This window comes from Amblyomma americanum, chromosome 6 (genome assembly GCF_052857255.1).
Source record: "Amblyomma americanum isolate KBUSLIRL-KWMA chromosome 6, ASM5285725v1, whole genome shotgun sequence".
Taxonomy (NCBI): domain Eukaryota; kingdom Metazoa; phylum Arthropoda; class Arachnida; order Ixodida; family Ixodidae; genus Amblyomma; species Amblyomma americanum.
Genome location: NC_135502.1, coordinates 22,385,865 through 22,410,606, shown reverse-complemented (window position 1 = coordinate 22,410,606; position 24,742 = coordinate 22,385,865). Strand labels below are relative to the sequence as shown.

Genomic DNA, 24,742 nt, shown 5'->3' with positions numbered 1-24,742 from the left:
TATTATTACACTTGAGCTGATTTTAAAGCTAATATAAAACTAATGTATTAACTAACATCAGTATATTGTATTCACTGCGGTTCATGTGTACAGTAAGACACTTGAATTGCTGGAGCACATAAAAAAACAGCCTTCCTCAATCTACCCTGCGTCCAATCCATGAATCGAGGCAGGCATCTCGACTAAAGGAAACAGTCGACACTAGCAGCGTTCCGGCGAGAATTCACGTCGCGAGGTGGATGACACTACGAACGTGCCACAGGTGGCGTCAGTGCGAAGCGGCCAGGTAGTACGCCCAGTAGACGAGTGTGACGAGCGGGAAGCCGAAGAAGAAGACGAGCCAAGCACGGCGGTCGTGGAGGGCCTCGTCCAGCCCGACGTCCGGCGGCGTCTGGGTCTCGGCCTCGTGCGTCAGGCGGTAGCCGTCGGCCACGTACACCTGATCCGAAGAGCGGCGGCTAGCATCGCTCGCCGCGATGTCCTCTGCCAGCTTCTGCGCGCTCCAGGCCCGCTGGTTCTGGGAGGGACGCGTGAGCGGTCAAAGAGTAGTACTTTTTGTATAACTGGACAGAGATCAATAAGCAAGGTGTGAAGAAAGTGGGGGAGTGATCTTTATTGCAACACAGCACTAGGGCATCGCGTAGATCAGGTGTCTTAGTCAGCAAGGCCGGTTGACTTGCCAGATGGTTAGAAATTCGTCAAGCCTACCATGTCACGGGACTGGCTCAATGGCAACGGGAATGCTCCAAGTGAGCATAGGGGTTAGGGCAATACTGACATGAAGGGAAAGGATGAAAACAGGAGAAAAAGGAACAGGAAGGGTGAAAGAGTTGTGCTGATGTGAATGAGATGTAGGTGGTGTGTAGATGTAGATTTTCGTCAAGATCATGGGAGGGGGAGCTGAGAAAATCTGCAATGTTGCCATAGTGAAAACCCATTTGTGCTTAGTAAATGACAGTAGTGCCCTGCGTTCATAGATAGGTCGAGGGGATCTCAGGTACTTTTTTATGTTTGTGGGCCTGGCAATATCATTGCATAGAATCCTAGCATGACCAGGAATCCACCTCAGTGCCACATTACGGGGACAAAGTTTTATGTGCGCCTGTTTTATACCATTTATAGCATATATGAGATGTGCAGGAGAGCGAACTAAGACTTTGCGGCCAGTTTCTAATTAAACGCGGCTGTAAAATCTGCGCTCACTTTAAGGATACCCCGTAGTTTCTGGAGAGCCAACACACTTATCACATCCTGTGGCAGAGTGACAAAAAGCCGCGGTTCACATGTGAACAGTGATTCCGCGCAGAAGTGATTGGTTGTTCACATTGGTTCAGCAGTGGAACACTGCGAAAACTTGTTCGTTTCTATAGACCATACCTTTGTGCAGTGCAGCAGGGCGCCTATATGCTCCCATTTCTTCTGCGGGTTGCAGGTGGGTTAAGGGTAACGATGAGAGCCGAGAGAAGGAGAGCGTATGTTTACAAATACGCAACGGTAAGTTTCTTTCTCAACCGTGAGTTAATTTGGTGTGCTATGTTAGAAGTGTCCTAATAGAATGGTTACCGATATTATCGTTCCATGGCCCTGCCACGATCTCAAAGTAGTATCGTTAGAGAACTACTGCTGTGTTTCCTCATCTCACAAATTTTCATGTCAACCGGACTTAGTCTTTACCATGCCCCCTGCCACAGTCCTCCATTGGCTGGACAACAGCCTTTTCAAGTTCACGTTCACCGCCCTGCCACCCTGTCCACCCTGTCCACTCCATACCCTCCTCCCTCTCATCGGCCCTCCCTCCTCGGAGTGAGGGCCTTACTCAAACCCCACCAATGATGAACGCATTGTCCAGACGAAGGCAAGTCCTCTTGTCGGAACGTTGGCTTGCGGACTGAGGCGCTCCCTCGACCTGTGTTCATTTTTTTAAAATTTAATCTTCCTGCCTTCTCTCTACCGCAAATACAGGTAGTTAAAGGCGGCCAGCAAGAAAATAATTCCGGACATTCAACTGCCCAAGCTGGTGAATTTTTCCTGTACGAGAGGCGCGAAGTGCGGTTAAACGCAGAGAATAAAGCACGCTTTCAACTATCTGCGGTAAAGTTGTTAAACTTAAGTTAAGACATTTTTCTTCCAACAGGGCTTAAAGGCTTCTGCTGTTAAACAGTCGAGAGGACTAACTGGTTGACACTGCTGTTCCTACACAGTGAGTTTAATTCAGCGCCTGCTTTTTGGAAAGTTCACCACAGTACAAGGCACCATTGCAGCTACTCTAACGATGACTGGCTGCCTGTGCTCGACAATTCATGTCCGCAAGAGGGCACCCGTACCGCGTTGCACACCATCAAGTGGTCCAGGAAAGCTCCCAGCACGAACCCCAGGCAGAGCAGAAGCCAGACGTCCATAGCGGTGAGCAGGTCGTAGCCGCGCAGCTGCGCCTTGAACTGCGTGGCGTGCAGCGTGAGTCCCGCCAGGGCGGCGCACGGCAGGAACAAGCTTCCCCCGGGAAACCAGAGGCGCGCCCAGGCCACCGGCACCAGCATGGCTGATGGCAGCCAGGTGCTCAGCAGGTGCGGCCACGGGTTGCGGCTGAACGCGAACTGCAGCAGCAGGCAGCGCTGCCGCCCTGCGCACCCATCGTAACCGGGGCGAAGAATCTTCTGCCCGTAAACTCAGCGTCGACTGCATCACGGCTCACGTAATAGTCTCTCGCGACCTCTACCATCGCCGAAAGTTTAGCGCTTAAATACCGGTAGCATACTGTGGTCCCTTTTGTCCAAAGTTTTCAGAGGACTCGGATCAGTTTCTTACTTCTTAAAACTTCTTAAAGGCAGGGAGGCAGACAGAAAGGGACACACACAGCTCTGTGTACCTCCCCCTTTGTCTGCTTCCGTGCCTTCTGTGCTGTTTTAAGTCGCAAGAACCACCAACTAGCCCGCACATCTACACATGTCGGATCAGTTGCCTGCCGTGCGGTGGGGCCGCCGGGTGTCCAGTGTCCTAGCAGTAAAGAACTCACAGGGGACGCTTAATTACCTTAAGTGTTGGCACTGCGATAGCGTCATAAGCTGCTGATGCCTTTACCGGAAGTATTGTCACTTCCGGTTAGGTGACGTCACCGGTTTGGATGACCGGGTGCTGATGTCACTGTGTGGTGACATCAATGGAGACGTCCGGTCTGGTGACGTCAATCTCTAATAATGCTGTTAAAACTCTATCACAAGGACCCATGACTGCTTCCCAGTCTGAAGCAATGATGTTCAAATTTCTGACAAAAAGACACCGGAAAAAAAGCCGTTGCTTGCACCATTAAATATCATATATCGACGAGATGGCCTGTATACCTTACTCTGGAGCGCGAGTAATTAACAGTCCGTACTGGCAAGTTGTTCTATTAAGGTAGGTGGGGGTCACTAAAGCGCAGAGAGAAACTTCCATGCGAATATCTTAGAATCCGCGCTTTTTTCACCCATATGAATTAATCGTCCTTCTATTACAAAACATACTTCCTTGAAGCCTTTTAGCACCAAGACTGCAAGGAGCGCAGCTGCGGTACCGCCATAAATCAAAGCGAGGCTAAAGGGTCAGAAATTTGAACCACGGCTTCGATTTGAACAAAAATCCAACGGATGATGTATATTAGCCCTATGTGTACTTCTGGAAAGTTTCGTAATTCTCGCGCAGCTTAGAAAAAAAAATGAATGCTTGAAAGGAAAAGTTAGTGTATGTAGCTAGCAAAATCGCAATTCCAGAATTTTTGGTCGTAAGTTAGTCTTAACAAGCCTCTAGCATTAAACAGTGAAAAGAATTTTCCATTTTATGGAAACTTTTTTTTGTAGTAAAGAAACATTTCCTCATCATCACTCTGCACTTTGAATTCGTGTGTTTTTTCAGTAAAAGGAAATGGAGAAATTGCACAAAGTGAGCTCGCAGTTGAACTCCTCACACAATATCAGCCCGGCAAGTTTGCTCGAACAATATATCCGTCATTCTGAGATTCAGAAGATGCGGAGTCCAATACCCAGGGCCGCAGGGCATAAACTGTCCCCGGCTTCGTGCTCGCTTTATGAGATACTTATGATAGGCTTGAAAAAAAAATAGTTGCATGACTCCACCGCGAACAAAAGAAACTCGTTAGCCATGACACCATTTGGTGAAGCTTCCTTAGTGTCATAAATATAAGATCATCATCACCATTTCATATACACTGCGTGCCATTTTATTGCGTTGATGCCGTTGAGACTATGCAGCGCTAGATGGCGCTGACGTTGGTTGGTTTGGTAGAGCTTCACCCTACAGTGGAAAGCAGCGGGGCTGATTTATCCAAGGCATTGGGGTTTAAGGACAGTGAAGGGAAATTAGATTTTAAGCGGGTAGAAGTAACCAAGCGAAGGTTATCTGATTGGTGGCTAAAATCAAGGAGTAAAATTTCATAAGTCATGGATAGGTGGCTTGAGCCACCGCCCGATTTAAAGGGTTCAGCCTTATCCATCCATCCATGAAAAGCCAGTCCTGTACTCACCTGCGATCGACTCAAGCGTCTGCTCGCCCGTGCTGATCATGACGGTCTGTAATCGAGGTCCGCGCGGCCACGCCACATCCTCCGCGCTGGACTTGTACGCGCTGATCCATTGGAGCTGCGCCGTAGACTCAGTATGGCGCACTGACGGGGAAAGAGAAATTCACAACCGCGGCGAAGGAAGAGATCAAAATAGTTTTGCATAATGTAAAAGTCAAGATGACGCGAACGTTGACTAATGAGCATTTTGATCTCAAGGAGGCATGCAGATTTAACTCGGAGCCATAAGGCGCTCGATTGTGTTTTTTTTTCTTCTACTTTACACCGCTGTGGTTCATTCTTCGCGCGCGCATTAATTCCATTGGGATTTCCTTGCTGACACGACCTCACGGTGCGGACTAAAACCTTTTCTTGTTGTTATAAGCCACAGTTGTTTAATCTCCGAAACAAAAACCCCACTGGCGGCATGTGGTGGTTTTTCTTTAATTTGTAATCAGTTATCTTTGAGGTAAACCTTATTACGCTACTAATTTTTCATTGATCAAAGCCACAAATTAAAAAAAATACAATCCATTATACCTTCCCTGCTTTCGGTGACTGTTGGCTTTCTTCAACGAACCCCTCCAGTCTCTGCCCTTGCTTGCTCAAATTTGTCATTAAGTATTATGAAAGAAATGTGTATCTTTGTTTTAATACACCAGGTAGTAAAGTTGATCACGTGCTAAGCTTTTGAAGGTTATTGTTTGTGAACAGAAAATAAACATTGCCAGACTCAGAAGGCCTGTGGCAGAAGCCGCCTTGGCGTTCACAGATACCCACGCCCACAATAGGCACCTAGCTGCTCATCGGCTGCAGTCTCGATTCAGCACGCTTATTTTGCATACGTTTTCCGCTTATTTCAAAGAGAAATTAAGTTAACAGGTGAAGTGAATTTGTTTTGAATCAAGTTTACACATGCCCTCCGGCAACTAATGCTTGGCGGTGACGACTGAGCAAGCCTGTCAACACAAGCATCCGCGCCTTTTGTGAGCTGAGCGCCAGCAGACTTATAGATAAGCAGAATAAAACAGCAATAATTCCTTTCAAGCTTTTGTGTCATCCTAAATAGCCCTAACATCTGTGCACGACTTTTGCGTAGTGCGGACGCGAAGCCCCCGATGAGTTCCTTCTCGCGTTACAAGAAATGCAATCTGTCAAAAAAAGAAGTCATGGCCAAATTCTAATCAGAAGTACCAGGCTACCTCTAATTGTACCAAAATAAAAAATTATGCGTCTCTGATCTTTAATCCCCACTTTATTTTCAAAAATGATTCCATTTGTCTAGACCAACACAGATCTGTGACGTAAGAAGATTCGGTGGCACTGCTCTAGCCAGCAGGTAGTAAAGGTTGGGGTTAAGACCCGGAAGAATACATGCAAACAAAAGCTTCGACGGCAGTTTTCTGACTTCACAGTGTACCTATGAAGTCGTTTTTTTTTCGAAAAAAAAAGAAAGCCAAATGCATCACAGAACAGTTTTTCATAAATATGAAACATCATTTGAAAGGCGATTTATTATTAAAACACCGCATTAAGTGTGGACCTATGGCTGGAGTACCGGGCTGAGCGCGAACCATAGAAACACTCGCTGACTGATAAACAGAATAGACAGCGTAGAATGCTCCACTTGGAAATTAGTTCTCAAATGGCAGGTTAAGCGAACGAAAGCGAACCGTTCACCGTAGCAGACGAGGGCGCAGACGATACACCCGATACCCTCCGGCATCCGCGGGCGCCCTTGTTTGTAAATACGGTGTTGGTCTCTACGTACGAGTGACAGTCCTGCCACCTGTTCCCTTCTTTCTCTGTTGCGCAGGACGTTTCCACGAAGAGCTACCGGAATTTTAAACCATTAGAGAAGCAAAAAACGGCGCGTTCACTCACATAATTTGACCCTGAATGGACAGAGCTGCGTGTCAAACGGATAGAGGTCCAAGTTGATTGCGCAGGCCACCTTGAACACGTACCTGTAACATTAAAAGCCACAGGAAGAGTCTATTGAGATAACTGACACATTAATTTGTAGTCGCCTTTTGGCCCTAGAAAGTTCGTGCCTTACAAAAAGTAATAAGTACTCGCACAACATTTAGTGCAGAACGTTTTTGAGAGCGAGAACTTAAACACTACTCTTGCCTGCATGTTACATAGACCCGATTGAGCGCAAGTTGAAGTACTTGCATTGTATTGCATGGTTCTTCTTGGCATGCTAAGATGTATCAACATTTGCACAAATTCATACGTAGGGCAGGTCGCAAAATTATTTACCTGGTAACTCCTCAGAAGATTCTCATAGGTATCTTTGTAAGGGTAAGTGCACGTGTTATCGCTGCGGGCCTAATTTCGCCCTGGGAAGCAGAGTTCTTAATTATGCAAAACAAGTTACGGGAATTGCTATATACACAACACTTCACTCAACTCAACACCAAGGAGCCCAGCAGCAGTAAAGGTAAAAATGGCCCCGTTCAGAAACAGCTCTTGTCGCAGGATTTTCGCCTTAACAAGGGTTAATACTAAGGACTTCGTTCGCGTTTAAGCTTTCAGGTGCACTTGCAAGAGTTATTTTCTTATTTGCCGAAACTAACACTGCCCTACGCACAAGAAGTACCCTCATAGTTCGCGTCCTTAAATCCGAAAAAGAAGCGCATTGTACTAAATTTTCGTTAGTTATAGCTAAGATAGACGAGAGTCGATCCTATCTAAGCTGTGTTTCTCTAGGATGAATTTCAGGTAAAAAAAAATCAGGTTCCACGATGAACTCTCTGATGACGAAGGTCTCTTCCACAGCTGAAAAGTTCACACGATGCCTTGGTGTTTTTTATTTATGTCCACTATAAACATAGATAAGCCTTGTCGGACGAATACCGCCCATGGCTGTCGCGTCATCAGCCTCGCCGCTATTTAATTTGCTCCAACAGACAGATGAAGCCTCTTTCAGAAGTTTCCAGGTCATCGGGCATGCTCCTTAACTGTAGTGTCGATAGGGCTGTAGTGACAACCTACAGATTCCTCTTCTCTAGTCTGTAAAATCAAGAAGCTAGGCTCTAATCTAGTGCTGTGCTCTAAAGCAATGGGCTTTACCACGTTAAAGAAGTGCCAAGACTGCTACTCACTCGTCCCTATTTCCTCTCTGTTCTTCTGTTACTATATTAGTTTTCCTCGCCTTCCAAAGGTTTGGAGTGCTGAGAGCGCTGTAAGAGCCACATGCGCAACCCAGATGCCGCATTTTGTAGCAATTACTTTCCTGTTTCATTCATTTGTAATTCTGCGATTAATAATCAAAATTCATCAGGTCATCAGTGACGTTGAAATCAGTCGTTCGCTATGGTGTCGAAGACAGCGCTGGCCAGTGGCGATAAAGGGAAAGTATCCCGAAATGAACCGCTGCAAAATACGGCTTTAGAAGCAAGCTCCTAAGTTGCTGAGAAGGACGCTAAGTGGAACTCCTCAGTGTTAGGCAGACCATGCCACACCTGCGAGTGTCGGCGACTGTGCCGTCCTCGGAGACCCGTGTGACGCGCAATGCGTGGTCCGCCGTGGCCGCCAGCGGGCGCACCTCGCTGGCGTCGAGGAATGCGAGCCGGGGCGTCCAGATTTCGTCTTCCAGGTAGGTGGGCAACGCCAGGAAACTGTTCTTTCGAAAGAAGCTCAAGTTGAGCCGAGGGTCGCGCCACCGCAGACGTACCAGCGCCAGCAGGCCGAACTCCTGCCAAAAAGAAGACGGCGCTTACGCATACAGCCCGGGGTCACCCGCTACCACCCTGTTTCCACCCGTCTATTCATCGTTGGCAGAAGTGCGCGGGTCATTAACTGCTCCACCGCAGCGGTGGATGCGCTAAGTGGGTGGAACAGCTCCTGTGGCTATGCCAGTACTCTAATTGCGCTGTAAATAAAGATTCTAGGTGGGTGCAGAAAAAATGGCTGTGGTTTAGCTCTGGTTAAACCTGGAGTGACGCGATAGCTACAGCTGGCCGAGTGGAACTCGCTCGATCAGTCGAATTGAAAAGTCAGTCTTTCGCCGCTGCGTTTCGCTGGGCGTTCCTTCTACATCTTCGTCCCTGGAAGTGGATTCACTCTCTCCCCCTCTCCCCCCTCTCCACTCCTCCCCCACTCGGTTTCGCCGGCGCGCCGCGCCGCCTGCAGCTGCCATGGTGGCCACGGCGCCGGCACGCTGAAGGCTCGAAATGCTAGCGTAAATGTAGGCGCGCAGCGCGCACACCAGCTGCTTGCGCTGACGTCACACCGCGCATGCGCACAACTGACGAGGCGGGCGGCGTCTGCTTCGCCCACAGCTCCGCCGTCGGCGCAGCGGCGAGGCGGGCGGCGCGCACACCAGCTGCGGGCTAGACGTCACTCAGCGCATGCGCAAAGCTGGCGGAGCGGTGGTGCCACGGCTCAGCACGCAGCCACGCTGACCTTGCAAAGTGGCTGGCGTAGTGTAGCTATCGCTACAATAAATCATTTCAAGGAAAGCCTAAGCCACATGTTCATCGCGCACCGCCAAAGTTCGCTTGCAGCAGCCACAAGGCGCTGACGAATGTCATGGCGGGTAAAGAAAGCCTAGCGTTCTGGATTCAGCAAAAATCACTTGTCGCCCGGAAGACATCCGTTACCACCGAAAACCCGATACGATCGAAAAGGCGGAAAAGACATGTGTCGTGCCTGTCATAGCGTAAATTGGCTCCTAACTGGCGACATTTCCTTCTTCCCGCCATGTGGAATGGAAAAACAGCGTGCGTGTACTTTGAACCACATTATCCTATCAGTGGCCGCAATTTTATATTTTATCAAAGGACACTTCCCGTTATAGTGCAGACTGCCGGACTACAAGGAGTGCCTCATGAGGTCCACCAGATGGCCCGGCGGCCAGTGATGACCAGCACTTAACGCCTCTTGTAATACTGACGAAGCCTGTTTGACACCGCGGTCTTTTCCCGTTTAGATCATCTTCGTCGAGCTCATGGCTATACAGTTTTCACGATGCATTGAACATACGCACAGCCCTCATGTTTGGAGGCTAACTAATTAGGCGTCTAGAAGCTGAAATATTTCAGATCCCATAGATATTAAATAGGTAATACAAACAAAATGAGAATGAAAGTGAGAATGAAAACTGAAATACTCTATTTCATTGCGAGATAAAGTAGCCACAAATTCGTGGCGATAACACGTAACGAAACTTAGTGGCTCACCGACATAACAGGGTGTCAGGACTATCCGCAACACTGAAAAAGTCATTTCTCGCAGTACTACTAAAACAGTAATGCCGCCTTGTTAGTATCGGGCACCACGAGTACTACTATGCAGTGACGAGTATTCGCTATATATGACAGGTGTGTGAAGCCGACTTGGGTCGTAAAAACAATACACTTAGATATCCATCGTTATAACCTAGCATAGCAAACAAATATCATTATCCACCGCAATCGCATTAGTGAACAGTTCATATGTTTCTATGTTCACCGCAAGCCACAGTTCTCGACAGTACGTACTCGCCCGCAGCTCTCCCATCGCAGAGGTTTATTGAACTTGGTGAACTTTACCCCGCTGTTACGGCAACGTGCACTCCTCCTTTGTGATAACAACGACGTTAGTTCAAAGGACTCAGAGAGTTCTGCGAGTCAAGGGTACACGGTGAGCCCTTTGAAGCAAACCCAATTAGAAGTCGCTCAGCTCCTGCCCTTGACTAATTGCTCTGCTCAACTTAAACAAGAAAACAGCACTTGTAGACAGCTAGGAGAACCTCGTTAGCCAAATGCATCGTTGCAGATCTCTAAGCTTCAGGTGCGCGGCACAGGAGAGGGACGATCTCTTACCCGGAGACCAGGAGACCCGGAGGCATGCCCTGTGGAATGCATACTGAAAAAGTCTGTTTACCACACTCTCATGCCGCGGTATGTCTAATAGTTAAGAACATACTCAACTGCCTAATAGTTGAGAAGGCTGACATTGGTCGGCTTCTTTGTACCTGTGGGCTGAATCCACAAATTTCAGGTAATAAAGTAGCTTTGCTGTTCATTAAAACGTCATAGCTGCTACGCTATAGGATTCACGGCTGCCGACTAAAGCTTTGTCACAGAAATTATTTTTATTCTTCATTATTAGTACGTGCGGGTCAGAAACTAGACGATGTTGTTTGGTCTTCGTTCAAGCTGAGCTTGCTGAAGCATTGCCATTTTATACTGCAGCCTCTAAAGAATTTTCTACGCTGTTGGACAACTTTCAGTGCTGTTCAAACAAGCAGTAGCATTTGGACTTCTCGACGTATACATGCTGTATATCTTCTCTAACTATTTGGCAGTAAACCATCCTCCCTGCTGCCCCCTCCCAAGAAGACCTGGCGCAAGATGAGCATTTCAGTGTCTGTAAAAAAAAAAAAGGAAAAGACGTGCTGTGACAGCTTACATTTTCCGCACCGGACAGTGGATCAACGTTCATCAAACTCATGTCGAGGTAAACTTGCGCGGGCTCACCTAAACAATAAGAACAACGGGACAGCATGTGAGGCAGTAAAACGCCATTAGCAACTCGAAACATTCAGCGTCACTTCATGGCAAACGAAAAATGCGATTGGAAAAAGAGGGTGCGTGCAAAATCGATCCTTTTCAGCATTTTATGCGCACGACAGAAGTGACACGTTGGGTTTGAAACGTGAACTTATTTGTAAAACGTGCAAACGAACGTCATTTCAACCATTTTCATCAGTGTGAGATGCATCAAAGTTCACGGACATCAATTTTTTCGCGTGACAAATAATCCTTTCCAGCTGTGGTAGCTGAGAGACCCGCACCATAACACAAGTCATCGGCTCTTGACTTTACACTTCATTTTACAACAAAGCATCCTGGGATGTGTGAAACAGTTGGGTAGACCGTACATCTTACGGGTACGCAACGTGCAGTCTAACTAAGCTCAGCGTGTGCTCGTTCAAAGTCGACATTGCACGTTCATATCATTCTTACGCGCAACGTTCATATCGCCGTGTATTGCGACCGTCGCCACCGCACAGAACCAATATTCAACCCGCTGATCAGCGCATATATTCTTCCTGGTTAAAAAGGACATAAACAATGCATGAGATCGCGGGATATTGGCGTCGGGCGTAGTGCACTGTACAAAATCAACAGCCTAACAACGCTTCGGTCTGAGCATTTATTCCATTCTCACTGGCGCCATCAGTGAAATCTTATTTATCCTGGCCGTGATGTGCGACTTCCCAACGCAGCGCTGCACTCAAGTTATCTTCAATGTCCACTGGTGTCCTCGAAACAGGAACTGAGTGACGTCATAATGCGCAGCATGCGTGGTCCACTCGAGTGGTCAGCCCCCAGGGACGTAGAACACGGATGTGACCGACCTCAGTCTTCAAATCGGGGAAAAAGAAGCCTCTACAAGGACAGACGTACCCGAGACATTTTAATTTCATACCGCGATTCTTGGCAAACCACAGCGCCGGCAGCAGGCTCCGAACTGAAATCACCTTCAAACGCGCGTCTCCGAATGACTCGAAGAGGGCACCTCGTGACTCCAGGAACTGCAGTTCCCGAATTGCCCTTATATCTTTATTTTTGACAGCCTACGCACAGACGCTGCATGCCGATTCATTCCGACCGTCCGTTAGGTCAAAGAAAACCGCACGAAGACAAAAAACAGCAAGACGCTTCTCCTGGCTCAGGACCTCACTGTGTTTCCTGTCAGGATGTCCGCGCGAATGGGCGCCCCGCTGTGAGTCGTGTGGCGAGAAAAAAAAAGAGAAAAAACGACAAAGCAGTCTCTCAACGTGCACGTCAGGAAAAGTGTTCCATCGTCTAAACGAGGCAGGCGGCCAATACCTGCCCTCCTTCTTCCCGCGGTTTTCCCTCTCCTTTTCGCTCGCTTTCTCTCTCATCGTCCTGCATTGGCCAGAAGCCGAGACATTTCGGAATCCGCCAAGACGACGTTACGACGACGGGCAGACGGAGAGGGGGGACGTTGCAGGGCAGCAGGATTCCCCCGAGCGCGCGTGCTCGACAGCGACCTTGCACGACCCGCGCGCGCATTTTTGTGACGAAGTGGAGCCTGAAAGCGCAGCCCTTGAGTGCGAAGAGGAACGCACATCATAAGCCTAACACACACGCGCGCGCGCATTACAAGGACTGTGAGAAAAAAAGAAAGAGAGGAGGATCCCAGTGCTTTGCGGAGAGCGGCTATATGTCGAGCCAGTGCCGCTATAGCAGGCTACCCGGATCGGCGTCGCGAGCCAAGAAGTATAGCGCGGGCGAGGTCGCAGCCTCCGCAGGCTTGTGTCAGAGATGAACGATGTGCATGGGCAGTGGACGCCGCTCGATGAGATATGTGGTGATGGAAATGTCGCTTGACCGTCGGTTTTTCCTCTACGCTCTCTTTCTCAAGCACTCTAGCCGGAATCAGCCACGACCCCCAATGCTGAGAATTCCTGCAAGAACTGAGGAAACGAATCCTGTCTTTCATTTTTGTGTGCGTGTGGTTATGGGAAGGCTTCTTTTGATATTATTTTCGCAAAATGCAACCGATCTTTCCCTCTGACTTTGTTGAGGAAGATTTTTTTTTTATCGTGCTCAGAAAAGGCGCATCGAAGAATTGTACCCCACAAGCAAACGTCATTTCGCAGCCTGTTTCCGGCGGCCCAGCGCTGAACAAGATTCCATGGTCAGAGACGTCTTCGTTGAAATGCATGTGATGTTTTTTACAGGAAGCAGCAACACTCCGAACTTGCTTTCTTACGTCGCGCTGCTTATGTGGGCCGAGTATTCTTGCATATCTTCCCGTTCTGAAATATTTATTTAGTATTCACGGTAGCCACTTGCGCTTTTAATGGCTTAAAAGAAGTAAAATAGCTTGTCAACATGCAGGTCTTTGTGTTTGCATCCTCCGCTAAGTTTCGAAGTCATCATCAACCATAGTAAAATAAGCGAGACAGAACGGCCAAAATCTCTCATCATCACTGGCCAAACGTTGTTCAGAAGCCAGTATAGCTGTGTGAGAAGCGAGCAGTTTTTGAACTGGAAACCTTATGCTTTTGCCCTGGTTTGTTTTGAACTAGTTTCATGACGCTGGGAAAGCAAATAATTAGTAAAGCGCCGTTTGGTTAGAGGTTCAACACTTGACCTTTTTTCTATAAGCCGGGTGGCCCTTGCTCTTGCCTGCCTTGCGCTGTATTACACGCCGTGACAATAAATCACAATATAGAAAAAAATTGGCCTCTTTAAGGCACTAAGAGTCACCTTTTCATAAGAATGCAGATATTCGTGGGACCATCTGTTGTAAAGCAACTAAAGAACGTTTTCACAAAAACTGAGGGGCAAGAGATGCCAGCGGTATTTCGTGTTTTCTAAGAGCTGCAGGGTTTACTGGCTAGTAGCTGTTCTGACGCCAAGTGAGATGACTTCGGATCACCCGCCAAAACATTGCGCTTCTGGATGCCGAATTTCACTGCCGCATCTTCCCTGGACGCTCGCCGAGCACCTAACTTGAGCGTGTGCGCGTCTGCTAAAAGGCGTTGCACAAGTTGCGGCCTTAACCGAGGGGATGTGTCCTTAACCGACAAGCGAGAATTCGAAATGCTGCTAAGACTCGTTTCACGCGTGAGTCACGAAAAAAGAAAAATGCAGCAAAAACGCGCGGAAGAGAAGCCGGCAGCATTACGGGCACGCGCATGCATTCAGTGAGAGCGAGCCAGCAGCTCACCGGCTTGGGACGGAGCTACGTATTTCTTGTAGCCAGAGCCGAGGACGACAAGTTTCGTAGTCACCTCATCAACGGTCAGGTTTGCGTACGCGTACGACCTGAGAAAAAGAAGCGAAAGAGATTGTAATTAGAGAAGAAAGCGAGCTATCCCGGATATAGGACAGGTACGCGAGAGCTCGCGGAGGTAAATTATTACTCTACTGTGCGCAGCGCCCTTTCACCGAGTCTGGCAAGCGAATTCTAGGCAACGGAACGAGGTCAAAGCAAGTGTATAACCATGTGTGCGCTACGCATTGAGCGTTCGGTATTTCCAAGTAGCGAGGGAGAGATTGGAAGAGGTAAGCTGCAGCGTTGAGTTTGCTTACAACCACTATCGCAGATGTTCAAATGCTTTAACGCTCCGCTAACCCGTTTAAGTGTGACCGCTTTATCCTGCTTCTGCATCTGCTTACCCTCAGTGGTACGGGCGAGGAATTACCGGCTTCTTCTGGAAAGTAGAGACAGTCTAGCCACATTTGAGAGGTTAATGATAGAAAATTGAGCCGGGCTCCTATTCCGTCGTTTTCGGCCGCATCCGATTGGTCGAAACGCCAGTAGAGAATGAGGTGGCTCGGATGCAGCGAAAAGTGTCGAAGAAACGACAGGAACGTCACACACACAGTGTATACGCTACCATAACAGATGCCCAAGGCATAGACCTTCTAAATATAAACTAAAAGGAAAGCTTGCGGCAATGCACTTCATCCAACAAGCAAAACCGAGGCATGCCGGGAAGACGTGGCTTCGGATTGACATCTGGTGGCTAGATGGCTGTTTTGCGGATTGGAATTTTTGGTTGTTCTGTTCCCTTTTCAAATATGTTTTGTGCGCCTTGTGGTGATGTAGTTATCCACCTACGCATGCAGTTCATTTGAGATCCGAAGCTTCCGAAGGCTGCAATAACTGCACTGCAACGAATATGGTCACCGCAAAGAATGCGCAGTTAAAGTAGCTGTGATCCTGGGTGGTAAAATTAACAGATGCGACGTGTTTTCGCTGTGGAATGCGTCGATTATTTCACCTGAAATCACGCAAGATCTTAACCGTTTGTGTTGCGTTCCTGGCTGCACTACCGAGAAATGGAAATAATTTATCGTTTCCCTTTGGTGAGCGCTTCCGTGAGAGATTATAGTGACCGTGACCAAACTTTACATTCTTTACCTCGTAAATATTAATAATGTCCGTTAAGAAACCTTTAAGCTGTCTCATTTTCTGGAACAGCGCACATGCTCTGTATATCGCGACAACAAACGAAAATTAAAGACGCATTCGCCAATCCGCTTATTCTTTCATGCCTATGGGCACCGACGTGTTGTTTCAATGAAGAGCGGATTCGTGGGCTGCTTTGGATGATAAGCGCGAGCCGGCGGTTGATTTCTGAACTGCTACCGTCGTTGCTCATTTCAGCCTGGATCAGAAATGGTTGAAAAAATCGAATGGGACACTTAGGCTCCGCCTTAGGGGTATGGCACAATTATGTTAATAGGTTAATTAATGCTCACATATACGGAATTGGTCATTCTTTACGTTACGTTCATAGATCCCTGGGAGTCCCCATACCTGTCCTGGCAAAAAGCCGCTCACCAAATGGCAAAAAGCTGTCGATGATGTTTTATTTTCACAACTTGCGCGACGTTATCGTCGTTAGTTTAGAGACCATGGGATTTGCATGTGGGCTATTCTGTATGCCTCGTAATGCATCGTCAACGCTCCAAATTCATAAAGTTAGGGCTCTCACAGATTATACGAGACCCACTACACAGATTAAAAGTAAACCCTTGGACTCCTTACTTTTGGCAAAGGCTGTGCGTTATGGGGTATACGGCACGCCTGTAAATGTTTTTCATGGGTGCGGACTTTTCATTCGCCAGTCTGGTGGCCAGCGGGATAGTAAAGGGGAATCTATACCACATATATCGATATGTCAACCACACTTTGAGGCAAGGCCGGGGGATTTCAGCCACTCAGCCAGGTTTACCTGCTCCCTAACCGTAGTCCTGAATTCAGCTTGCTTCAAATGCGCATCTCAAAGAATGTGTTTGCTTATTCGAAGTAGCACACATTCGTGAAGCAATCAGTCTTACGCGAGCGCTTGCTGGTTTCAATGCGGCACTAGAAGCTGAGAGTTAACCGTCTGCTCTAAGTATAAGGACCAGTTCCGCAAGAGTCGTCTGTACGGGTCTGACTCCTTAGTCGGCCGCAGTTGCGCTTTTGTGCGATATTATCTGAGAAAGACAGCATGTGGTAAAAACGAATACATAATGCTGCGGCCTCCACCGACAAAGTGAAACCGAGATTCGTGGACGGCCTCAAAGCGCGATAAATAACGCCTTCAAATAATTGATAAAGAACATCTTCTACTTCAGTGTCTGCATTGTCAATAAACAACCATCTTGTTTGGAATCAGCGGTGCATGCCCGGAATGGAGGCTGGCTAAGCTGTAATTTCTGACGCGAAAACCAAACTTTGTAAAAGTACTCAAAAGTGCTGCAGCCACCCCTTTGTGACCCTCCGCCCGGTCTTCTCTTCCTTGTAAATGCCTCATTTGTGCTACCCGCCTTCCTGTATTCGATATGAGCGAACTAGCCTTATGACGCATCTTGCTAAATCGAAGTTTTTTCCACTATCTACTTTAAAAAGAACGCCGGAAAATCAGTTACTTACCCATACAATCCGAGAACAATAATAATCCGGCAAAGTCCTTCAATCATCTGAAATGCAAGCAATGCTCCGATGTAGGGTTTAAGAAGCGCGAGTTTTATTTGATTTTAATTTACGATAAACTACAACACATTGTATATAGTGGCCTCCGAAAGCCAGACAACGGCTTGAGCGGACACCAGAGCATGGTCATTATACAATATTGAGCAGCTTAATTAAATAAAACAGGCAGAAAAACTTCTATGAAAAAAAACATATTTTTGAATTGAATTCAAGGAAGCTTATTTCCAGATACACAGTAAATGGGCCTCGGGCGAAAACCTACAAGGATAGATTAAGAGATGCTCGAGGCCCAGTGTTACTGGAGTTAAAGAAACTGTAGTGTAGTGTAGTGTAGTGTAGTGTAGTGTAGTGTAGTGTAGCGTAGTGTTACTGTGTTACGTTCAGTTAAAGAAGATGTATCATCACGCAAAGTTTTCAGTACCGCTGGCACATGAAAACATCGCACACGTTCTCCATAACAGTTGCGGACACGAGACAAAACAAAGTGGACGAAGGTCGCGGGGAAGCTCGTACTGTCGGGAGTAAAATATGTGTATAACACTAGCGCTTCGGTTAGATGTGGTTGTATAGCCACTTACTTTCCTTTCCGGCAGCGCCTGCTCTCCGGAGAGACGAAGAGGTTATTTAGCTCGTTTCGACGCCACTTGGCGTAACGTCACAAAGGCTACGTGCCATTTCCCACTTTTGCATCCGACAGTACACCGTGCCGCCATTTTGCGTCCAAATACTCGTGTACTCGTGTATTTCAACAATTGATGAAAATCTTTCATTCTCAAGGAATACGACAGGTATAGTGTCGCAAATGGTAGGCATATTGTGCGTAACAGATTTTAGCATACTTTAAAGCATGCAATAAACCAACCCCCGTATTTTTTTTTCTCTTATGTCTGCTTCTATTATGAACGAAAACATGTCTGTGATCTTATCGAGATTAAAAGCACTTTTTTCTCTCTAAATATATGCTATAGCGCTTACACACAAAGTAGACGCCCAACATGTGGCAACAAAAATAACACCACTAAATTAACCACCATATTTCGCCACTTTCCAATCCTCAAATACCTAAATGAAGTTTTCTATTCTGAAACAATGTTTCGGTCGTTTGTGACACTAAAACGGGAGTGAAAGAAGAAAGAAGTGCCGTAGTGGATAGCTCCGGAGTAGTTTCGACCACCCGGAGATCTTTAACGTGCACTGACATCGCACAACACACGGGTGCCTTAGTGTTTCGCCTCCATCGAAACGTGGCCGCCCGAGTTTCGTGCTTTTGTTGCTTAAGCACAGCACCGCCTATAACGTCCAACTTATTCTAAATAATTCGTCTGGTTATCTGTCTGTCCTTCCTCGTCAGGGGGGTCTTAAACCAAATTGTTGCTAGTGTTCCTATATATGCTCCCGCAGGAGCAGAGTTGCGCGACTGCTTTCCCCGCGCCGCTCGTAACACTATTCGCGTAGCGGCGATCACGTGTTCACGCTGACGCATTTTGTTCCAAACCGTGTCTGCTCATGCCCAACACATGAGCGGGAGGGGGACAGCCGCTCCCATCTTGAGGACAGTCTCCTTTGTTATCCGACTGAGGGGGTATTGTGAAGCCCCCACAGAGATAAGGAGGGGTGTTTCTAAAGGGCCGTCTCGTGAGGCTCCTGCCACACGAGAAGCAGCTTTCCCGCAGAGCTTGGAACAAAATGGCGGACCTTCGCGCAACTCTGCTCCCTGCGGGAGCATATACAGGAACACTAATTGTTGCCTTGAAGGATCAGAGATAAGTTCCCCCGTCAAGCAACCCTAAATCCGCCTCGTTCGAGAAGCCCATTTGTTGCCTTTTTTCTGATGGCACAGCATGCCGAATTCTCTTCGAAGACTCAGACTCATTCTCATCTGCCGAACTCTCGTAGAGCTAACTCATTTAAACTGCTAACGTCTGATAAAAGATCACAGTATCAATAAATTAAAAAATTCAGAGTGCGCCCCCTCCGTAACCTCAATTGCTTGTTTTCATTTTTCCTTTCATGCAAGCATGCAAGCTGAACCAAAACTAACTTAAACAAAGATTTAACTAAGAAGCGGACTGAGAAGCGACCTTGCCAACTCTAGTAGAGAGACAAATTAGTTTACATCGACCGGATAGTAAGCGTCCCGAATATCAGTAGCTTGTGTAACGAAATTTTCGATAGGTTTCAGTCTTTGTACAATTGGATATTTAGTTCAGAAGGTGCAACGCCGATGTGTGAGCAACGAGCTACACTACGAATCAAGACTGCACAGAACTAAAAAAGCTTTCACACCACACAGAACAACTTGGTATCTAACAAAACACGTGCACTTCGATTTCCTTTTAACAACTCCTGCCTCAATCGCAACGCTCACCGTTCGCGGCTCAAACCGTGAGTCCCCAACTAGGCGAGACGGGTCGACACTGCGCCCCATGTTGCGCAGGAAGCCGGGCCAACCAGTAAGCGCCCTACTTCTCCGCTCTCTGCCGCGTTCCAACCGTTACGGCGGCCAACCGATGTCCTCCTCTTACAATACTGTCGCGCGGGAGCATTCAGAGTATTTGAAGCTAATAATACTCAATTCCAACAATTCCAAGAGACAATAATCCCCTGAGAGTACTGCGTCTTGCTACAGAGCCTCGCAGCAATATTTGATTGCCCATCCTCGTGTAGCAATCCCCGTAACGCGAAAACGTCGCTGGTCCAGGACGCGCAAATATAAGACCGCTAGCGTATGGCCTCTTTGTACCTTTCCGAAACGGAAGACAACTAAGTGTAGATAATCCTACTTCTGGTCTGACAATAAAACTCTGTTGCTCATTCTAATTTTCTACCATTAGCGTAATAGTTAGGACAGCACAACCTCATTTTCGTCTACTCCGGTTACCCTTGTGCACTTAGAGCTCCGCAAGTCTCTAAGCCATTCGGAAATCGATAACGTACGATATCACCAGACCCATCTAGTTTTGTAAAGCTCGAGAGCAGAGAAAGATTTCTCGTTTATATGAGGAATGTCCCGCCTTTAACTATTTGCCAAAACTCTCTTTAGAAACATGCTCTCAAATTCATTACAACCTACAAAACTATTTGAGATCTTATGGGGTATGTGGAACATGGCTAAAATTTTGAAATTTCTCGTTCGTCTATAGGCCTTGTCATGCGTGACAATAGCCGGTACTTAGCGCCCAGTCCTGACATAATTAGTTGACATATCCGCTAGGCATACAAGGGTTAGTTGAATGTATGTTCCACCGTATTAGTGTTTTATCGGCCGCAAAAGTTTACGGGCTGGGAGTGCGCGGGAAAAATTTTATTTGAACGCACTCACGCATGGAAATTGCCTCAGAATGTCTGACGGTGTGTAGGAATATACATGCTTCAGTAGTTGTTAACATTGCCGCCTAGGCGGCTGGGTCGCAAGGCAGCGATGCAATAATTTTACACCAGCATAGGAACGCCAATGTTGCACTAAGCTATCGTGGTTTCTCTGAAGTTCGATGACGGATGTATAGCCGGCCAAGTCTTTAGCTATATGCTTGACGGGCGCCTTTTTTCCGCTCCTGCACTTTCTGGCGAATCAAATTCGTGAAAAGATCAAATCTCGGCACGGGCTCTCCAAGCCCGTGCTTAATCTTGATCTTTCAGCAAGTCTGCTTCGTTCTAAGGTGCAGGAGCACGAAAAACGCAGCCGTCGCTCACGCTGGGTAAGGTTTGGCTGGCTGTACATAATTCACGCTCATTTCGTGCGACAATGTGCACGTTTTTATTTTTAAAACAATTTAACTTCATCACAAGAATTATGAATGTATATATCACATCCACACCCCATTATTACATTTCAATATCCTTCTAGAAAAAACAAAACTAGAAAGTAATCAAGCAAGTTCCACAATAATCATGTAAAGCAGGCCATCCGAAATGAAGTGCAAACACTGCCGCCCGAGAGGACAAAAGTGGTGGTAAATAAATCATTTAAAAACAACTAAATAAATAAACGTGGACTACGAGACGTACCAAAATAACCGAAGAGATTGCAAACCATACTCACGCGTCGGCCTGCTCGCCGGTCAAAACTCTGAGGCCGCAGAATTCAACCCACGCACGTAAATTCATGCGAGGCAAGCGAATCGTTATCGAAGAACTCATTACTTCGTAAAGCGGATAACGACTCAGAATTCAGCAGTAGGCGCGCGGCAGCGATCGAATGCCCTCCGGCATGACTCGTTCATTGCTCATGATGTAGGCATAAAATGAATAAAAAGATAATAAAATGACCACAGACAGCAGCAGAACCTAGAAGAAACGCTTACACCTTATTTGCTTACAGTTACATATAAGTCTCCATCTTCATTCCTATCTTCTTTTTCTTTTTTGCTCATTGTTAGCTTAGGAAAGACCTCCAGGACAAGAACTAAGTCGCATTATATTTCTCTCTTTTTTTTCTCGGAATATTAATTTGCCGCCTCGTTCGTCTGCCGGGCAGATTATGCTCGTTATCATCCGAGGCCAGACAAAAGAAAACGTGCCCGCGGGATGTTTCCCTAAATTGTTTCCGCCCCCCCCCCCCCCTCCCGATGAGAAATTTGAGAGAATAAATAAGCAGATAAAACGCACGTAGGGTCGCAAAGCAGGCGCGGTCGCCTTCGCTTTGAAGTCGAGCTCACCCGCCTCGACTTCGACGCATGCGCTGCAGCGTCTCGGTGAAGAACAAAGGTCTGAGAACGCGAGCTCTGACGCACGGCTTGCAAATTACTAACACCGACCTCTCGAAAACTTCTTGCGGAAGGCGTAGCTGAGGAAGCGTATAAATGGGAATAAAAAAGTAAGAAGCAGAACGGTACTACTACTCGTCATTTACTCTGCCTGAGTCGCGGGCACAGCATGGGATGGAAAATCATCTTCGCCTGCCCTCGGGGCCTGAATACGAAACTATGCACAAGAGCCCACGGAGGAGAACGTGTGCATCGGTGTTCCGCGCGACGTCAAATACTGTACCGCCGTTTCAGTGGAAACGCTGTTCGGGGTGCGTAAAACGACTCGATGCAAATTAAAGTTTTCCGAGACTGTGCTCGGCAGCCGTGCGCTGAAAATGCCTGTGAGTAAAGGGTATGGACATCCGGACAAGCATATAACTATAACTTCATGAATTAGGCCGCTCGTGGAGGGTTGTTCTTCTCGGCCTCAGACAAGTATCTCCACTTCTCGCTCCTTCTCGGGTTGTGGAATCAAATTATTATTCCGCCCCTGAACTCGAAAAGCGGAGGAATATGAATATGCGGGTGGCATAACCGCTATAACCTATCGCTGCTATCATGTCTTTCTTGTTTTTTGACACGATCAGGGTTGGAGGAGTTTCCTCCTTAGAGGTTTCGGTGGTTGCTTTGGATCGAAAACCAGGGGGACGATCGATATTTTCAGATTTCTTTTGTGTTTTAATGGCTCGATAAAATGAAAACAAGCCAAACGCATGACATTTCGTCAAAACAACAACGGATGCATGAAGCATCGTGACGGATTGAATGGAGGCTGCCTTCGACTCCGTTGCGTGTGTGAACTGTGCCGTCCCAATACAACATATTCGAAATTATAGTAGTTATTATTGTCATCACAATTAAGAATTCTCATCCACTTTGCGTATAGTAAAACACCTTGCAGCATTACTGGCGGCTGTCTGAGGCAGGTGAGAGCATATTTCGCTAACTTATTAACGAACGGATTAATCAGTATTGATTAATAAACCTTTTAATCACTGCATACACGGGAGAAAGTTCAGATCAATGGGCTTTACAGCACCATCGCTAAAGAAATCAACGTTACGTTAAAAGACTGGGCAGTTGAAAAAAAGTTTAAAAACTAGGAAAGCTTTTCCTCGGTTCTCTTTCCTCAAAAGACAAAAAGAATAAATTCATGCCTGAGGTCTGTTTTCCTTTTTCAAACAGCGCACAAAGTAAGGAACATGACTTTTTAATGATGTCCGAATAAACGAGCAATAGCCAAAATAAATAAACACCCGGCAAGCGCAGTTTGCATCAGAAACAAAACGCACTCGATCAGGGAGGTTTTAATTCGAGGAAGTAGTTTCGGTAAAATTAAGCAAACAACTGGAGATATTTTTTTTTCATATACTATCTAATAACTCATTAGACCAGGTACGGGTTTTCCGGGCTAGCGTTGCAACTTGTATGTCCCAGAGATAACACTATTCATGATTTACTAATATTAGGCTACAGATAATTTTTAACTTCGACCGTGTGCTCAATAGCAACATAAAAATGCGCAGAATGCTTATATCGCTCTGCGAACCTATGTCTGCCTAACATACCATAGACGAAATGGGCTGGGGCTCGGTATCGAACCGCAGTGAAGCACAGTCTGTTAACGTTATTTCTGATATTTTCTTTTAATGCAATGGCATTAAGCTATCGTCGCACCAAAACCCAGCTGAGTGTCACGAAATTCGCTGATTGGCCGAGGGAGGTCACGTTACCTTGTGAAGTCGTCACAACCTGCCCATCGTGGCAGGTGGCAACCTGGCCACCAGATTATAAGCAATTTTTCGACCTTGGCAGGTGGCCATTCAATTAATAATTGGCTGAGAGAGGTCATGTGACCTTGTGAGGTCACCACAACCCGCCCCTTCGGGTTGTGTGCAACCTAATTTCTAGAACAGACGCGTGGGCGAGTTGGTAATCCACGAATGTAGACATCGCAAAAAAAGAGCGCTGTCTACACTAAATTCTGGACAGCAACCAGATGAAGAATCGGAATCAAAAATCAGAAAGATATGATCGCAGAGGTACAAATAAAGATCAGACGAAACAAGCAAAGTGTAACAAAGGTTTGAACAGTATGGCTGCTAAAAAATTAGAGTGGATACTTAACCTACGCCTTCAATGTATGACGCGGAAGCATAGTGGGTTAATTCCCATGTATGCAGAAGGCCATTCTCTACTTTACACTGACATATCAATCGTAGTCCTCATACCCCTCCCGGCGCAGTAGTGCAGCGGTTAAGCGATGCGCCACTGCCCTGCGATGGAAGGTGCTCCCACCGGGGGCGTTTGTGCGACACAGGTTGCTTCTCCCAAGTGACCAATCATTAATTTGACTGTTATCCGCCACGGTGGTCAGAGTTTGCTCACAATCCGGTGGGCAGGGTGAGATGACGCCGCAAGGTCACGTGACCTAGGTGGCCCACCTGGTTGCTTCTCCGGGGATTTTTCTCTCACAACGCCTACGATGCCGGATTTTCCGCACAACGGAATCCTTAACGCTACCGCGTTAAAGGTCATATATGCAAGTGACGTCACCATCACAGCGTAGCGGATACCTGGTACTGCAGCTAGCAGTCCGAATATGGTGGCTGATGGGCCGATAACTGGAAATAAACTGACGAAAATGCACAGAAGTTGCAATAAAAATGGCGAAAATTGTGAAATCCTATCATTCCACTCTTATGGCGACTTAATCGTCCCCACCATTTTTTTCATCGCTCTCTGCGCTGTGCTCTGCCTCGTTTTAAGCTTTTTTCCTTATCTTCCAAGTGTCGGCTGTGCAGGGGAGATAAGACAACACCAAGCTAAACCATTATAATTTCAACACACATGGCACTGCACATGTGATTCCGGGACATTTAATGCCATAACATTAGAGGTCCCGTTCTCGAGAAAAACCGGCGTATGTCCGTGTCACGAAAAAGCAGGTGGCCTACCTGCCACGGTGAGAAGGTAG

The 24,742-nt window shown here is 47.0% G+C and overlaps 1 protein-coding gene across 1 annotated transcript; it reads right to left on the bottom strand.

The window, feature by feature from the left end:
* Nucleotides 1–98: 98 nt before the first annotated feature.
* LOC144094489 (gamma-aminobutyric acid receptor subunit pi-like) lies at nucleotides 99–19,445 on the bottom strand. Its single transcript, XM_077628415.1, has 9 exons — nucleotides 19,386–19,445; nucleotides 16,958–17,004; nucleotides 14,255–14,352; nucleotides 10,955–11,022; nucleotides 8,023–8,255; nucleotides 6,437–6,519; nucleotides 4,517–4,657; nucleotides 2,325–2,620; nucleotides 99–517 (listed from the first exon to the last, which is right to left on the bottom strand). Exons 1-9 carry the CDS (start codon nucleotides 19,443–19,445, stop codon nucleotides 269–271), a joined length of 1,275 nt encoding a protein of 424 aa, XP_077484541.1. The 3' UTR covers nucleotides 99–268.
* Between the last annotated feature and the right edge of the window lie 5,297 nt (nucleotides 19,446–24,742).

Coding starts and splice junctions, on each gene's coding strand:
- LOC144094489 (XM_077628415.1), bottom strand. CDS start 19,445: ATGGGGCGCAGTGTCGACCCGTCTCGCCTAGTTGGGGACTCACGGTTT. Junction 2,621..4,516: donor GACGCTTGAGTCGATCGCAG/GTGAGTACAGGA, acceptor ATGGGTGCGCAG/GGCGGCAGCGCTGCCTGCTG. Junction 518..2,324: donor ACTTGATGGTGTGCAACGCG/GTACGGGTGCCC, acceptor CGTCCCTCCCAG/AACCAGCGGGCCTGGAGCGC.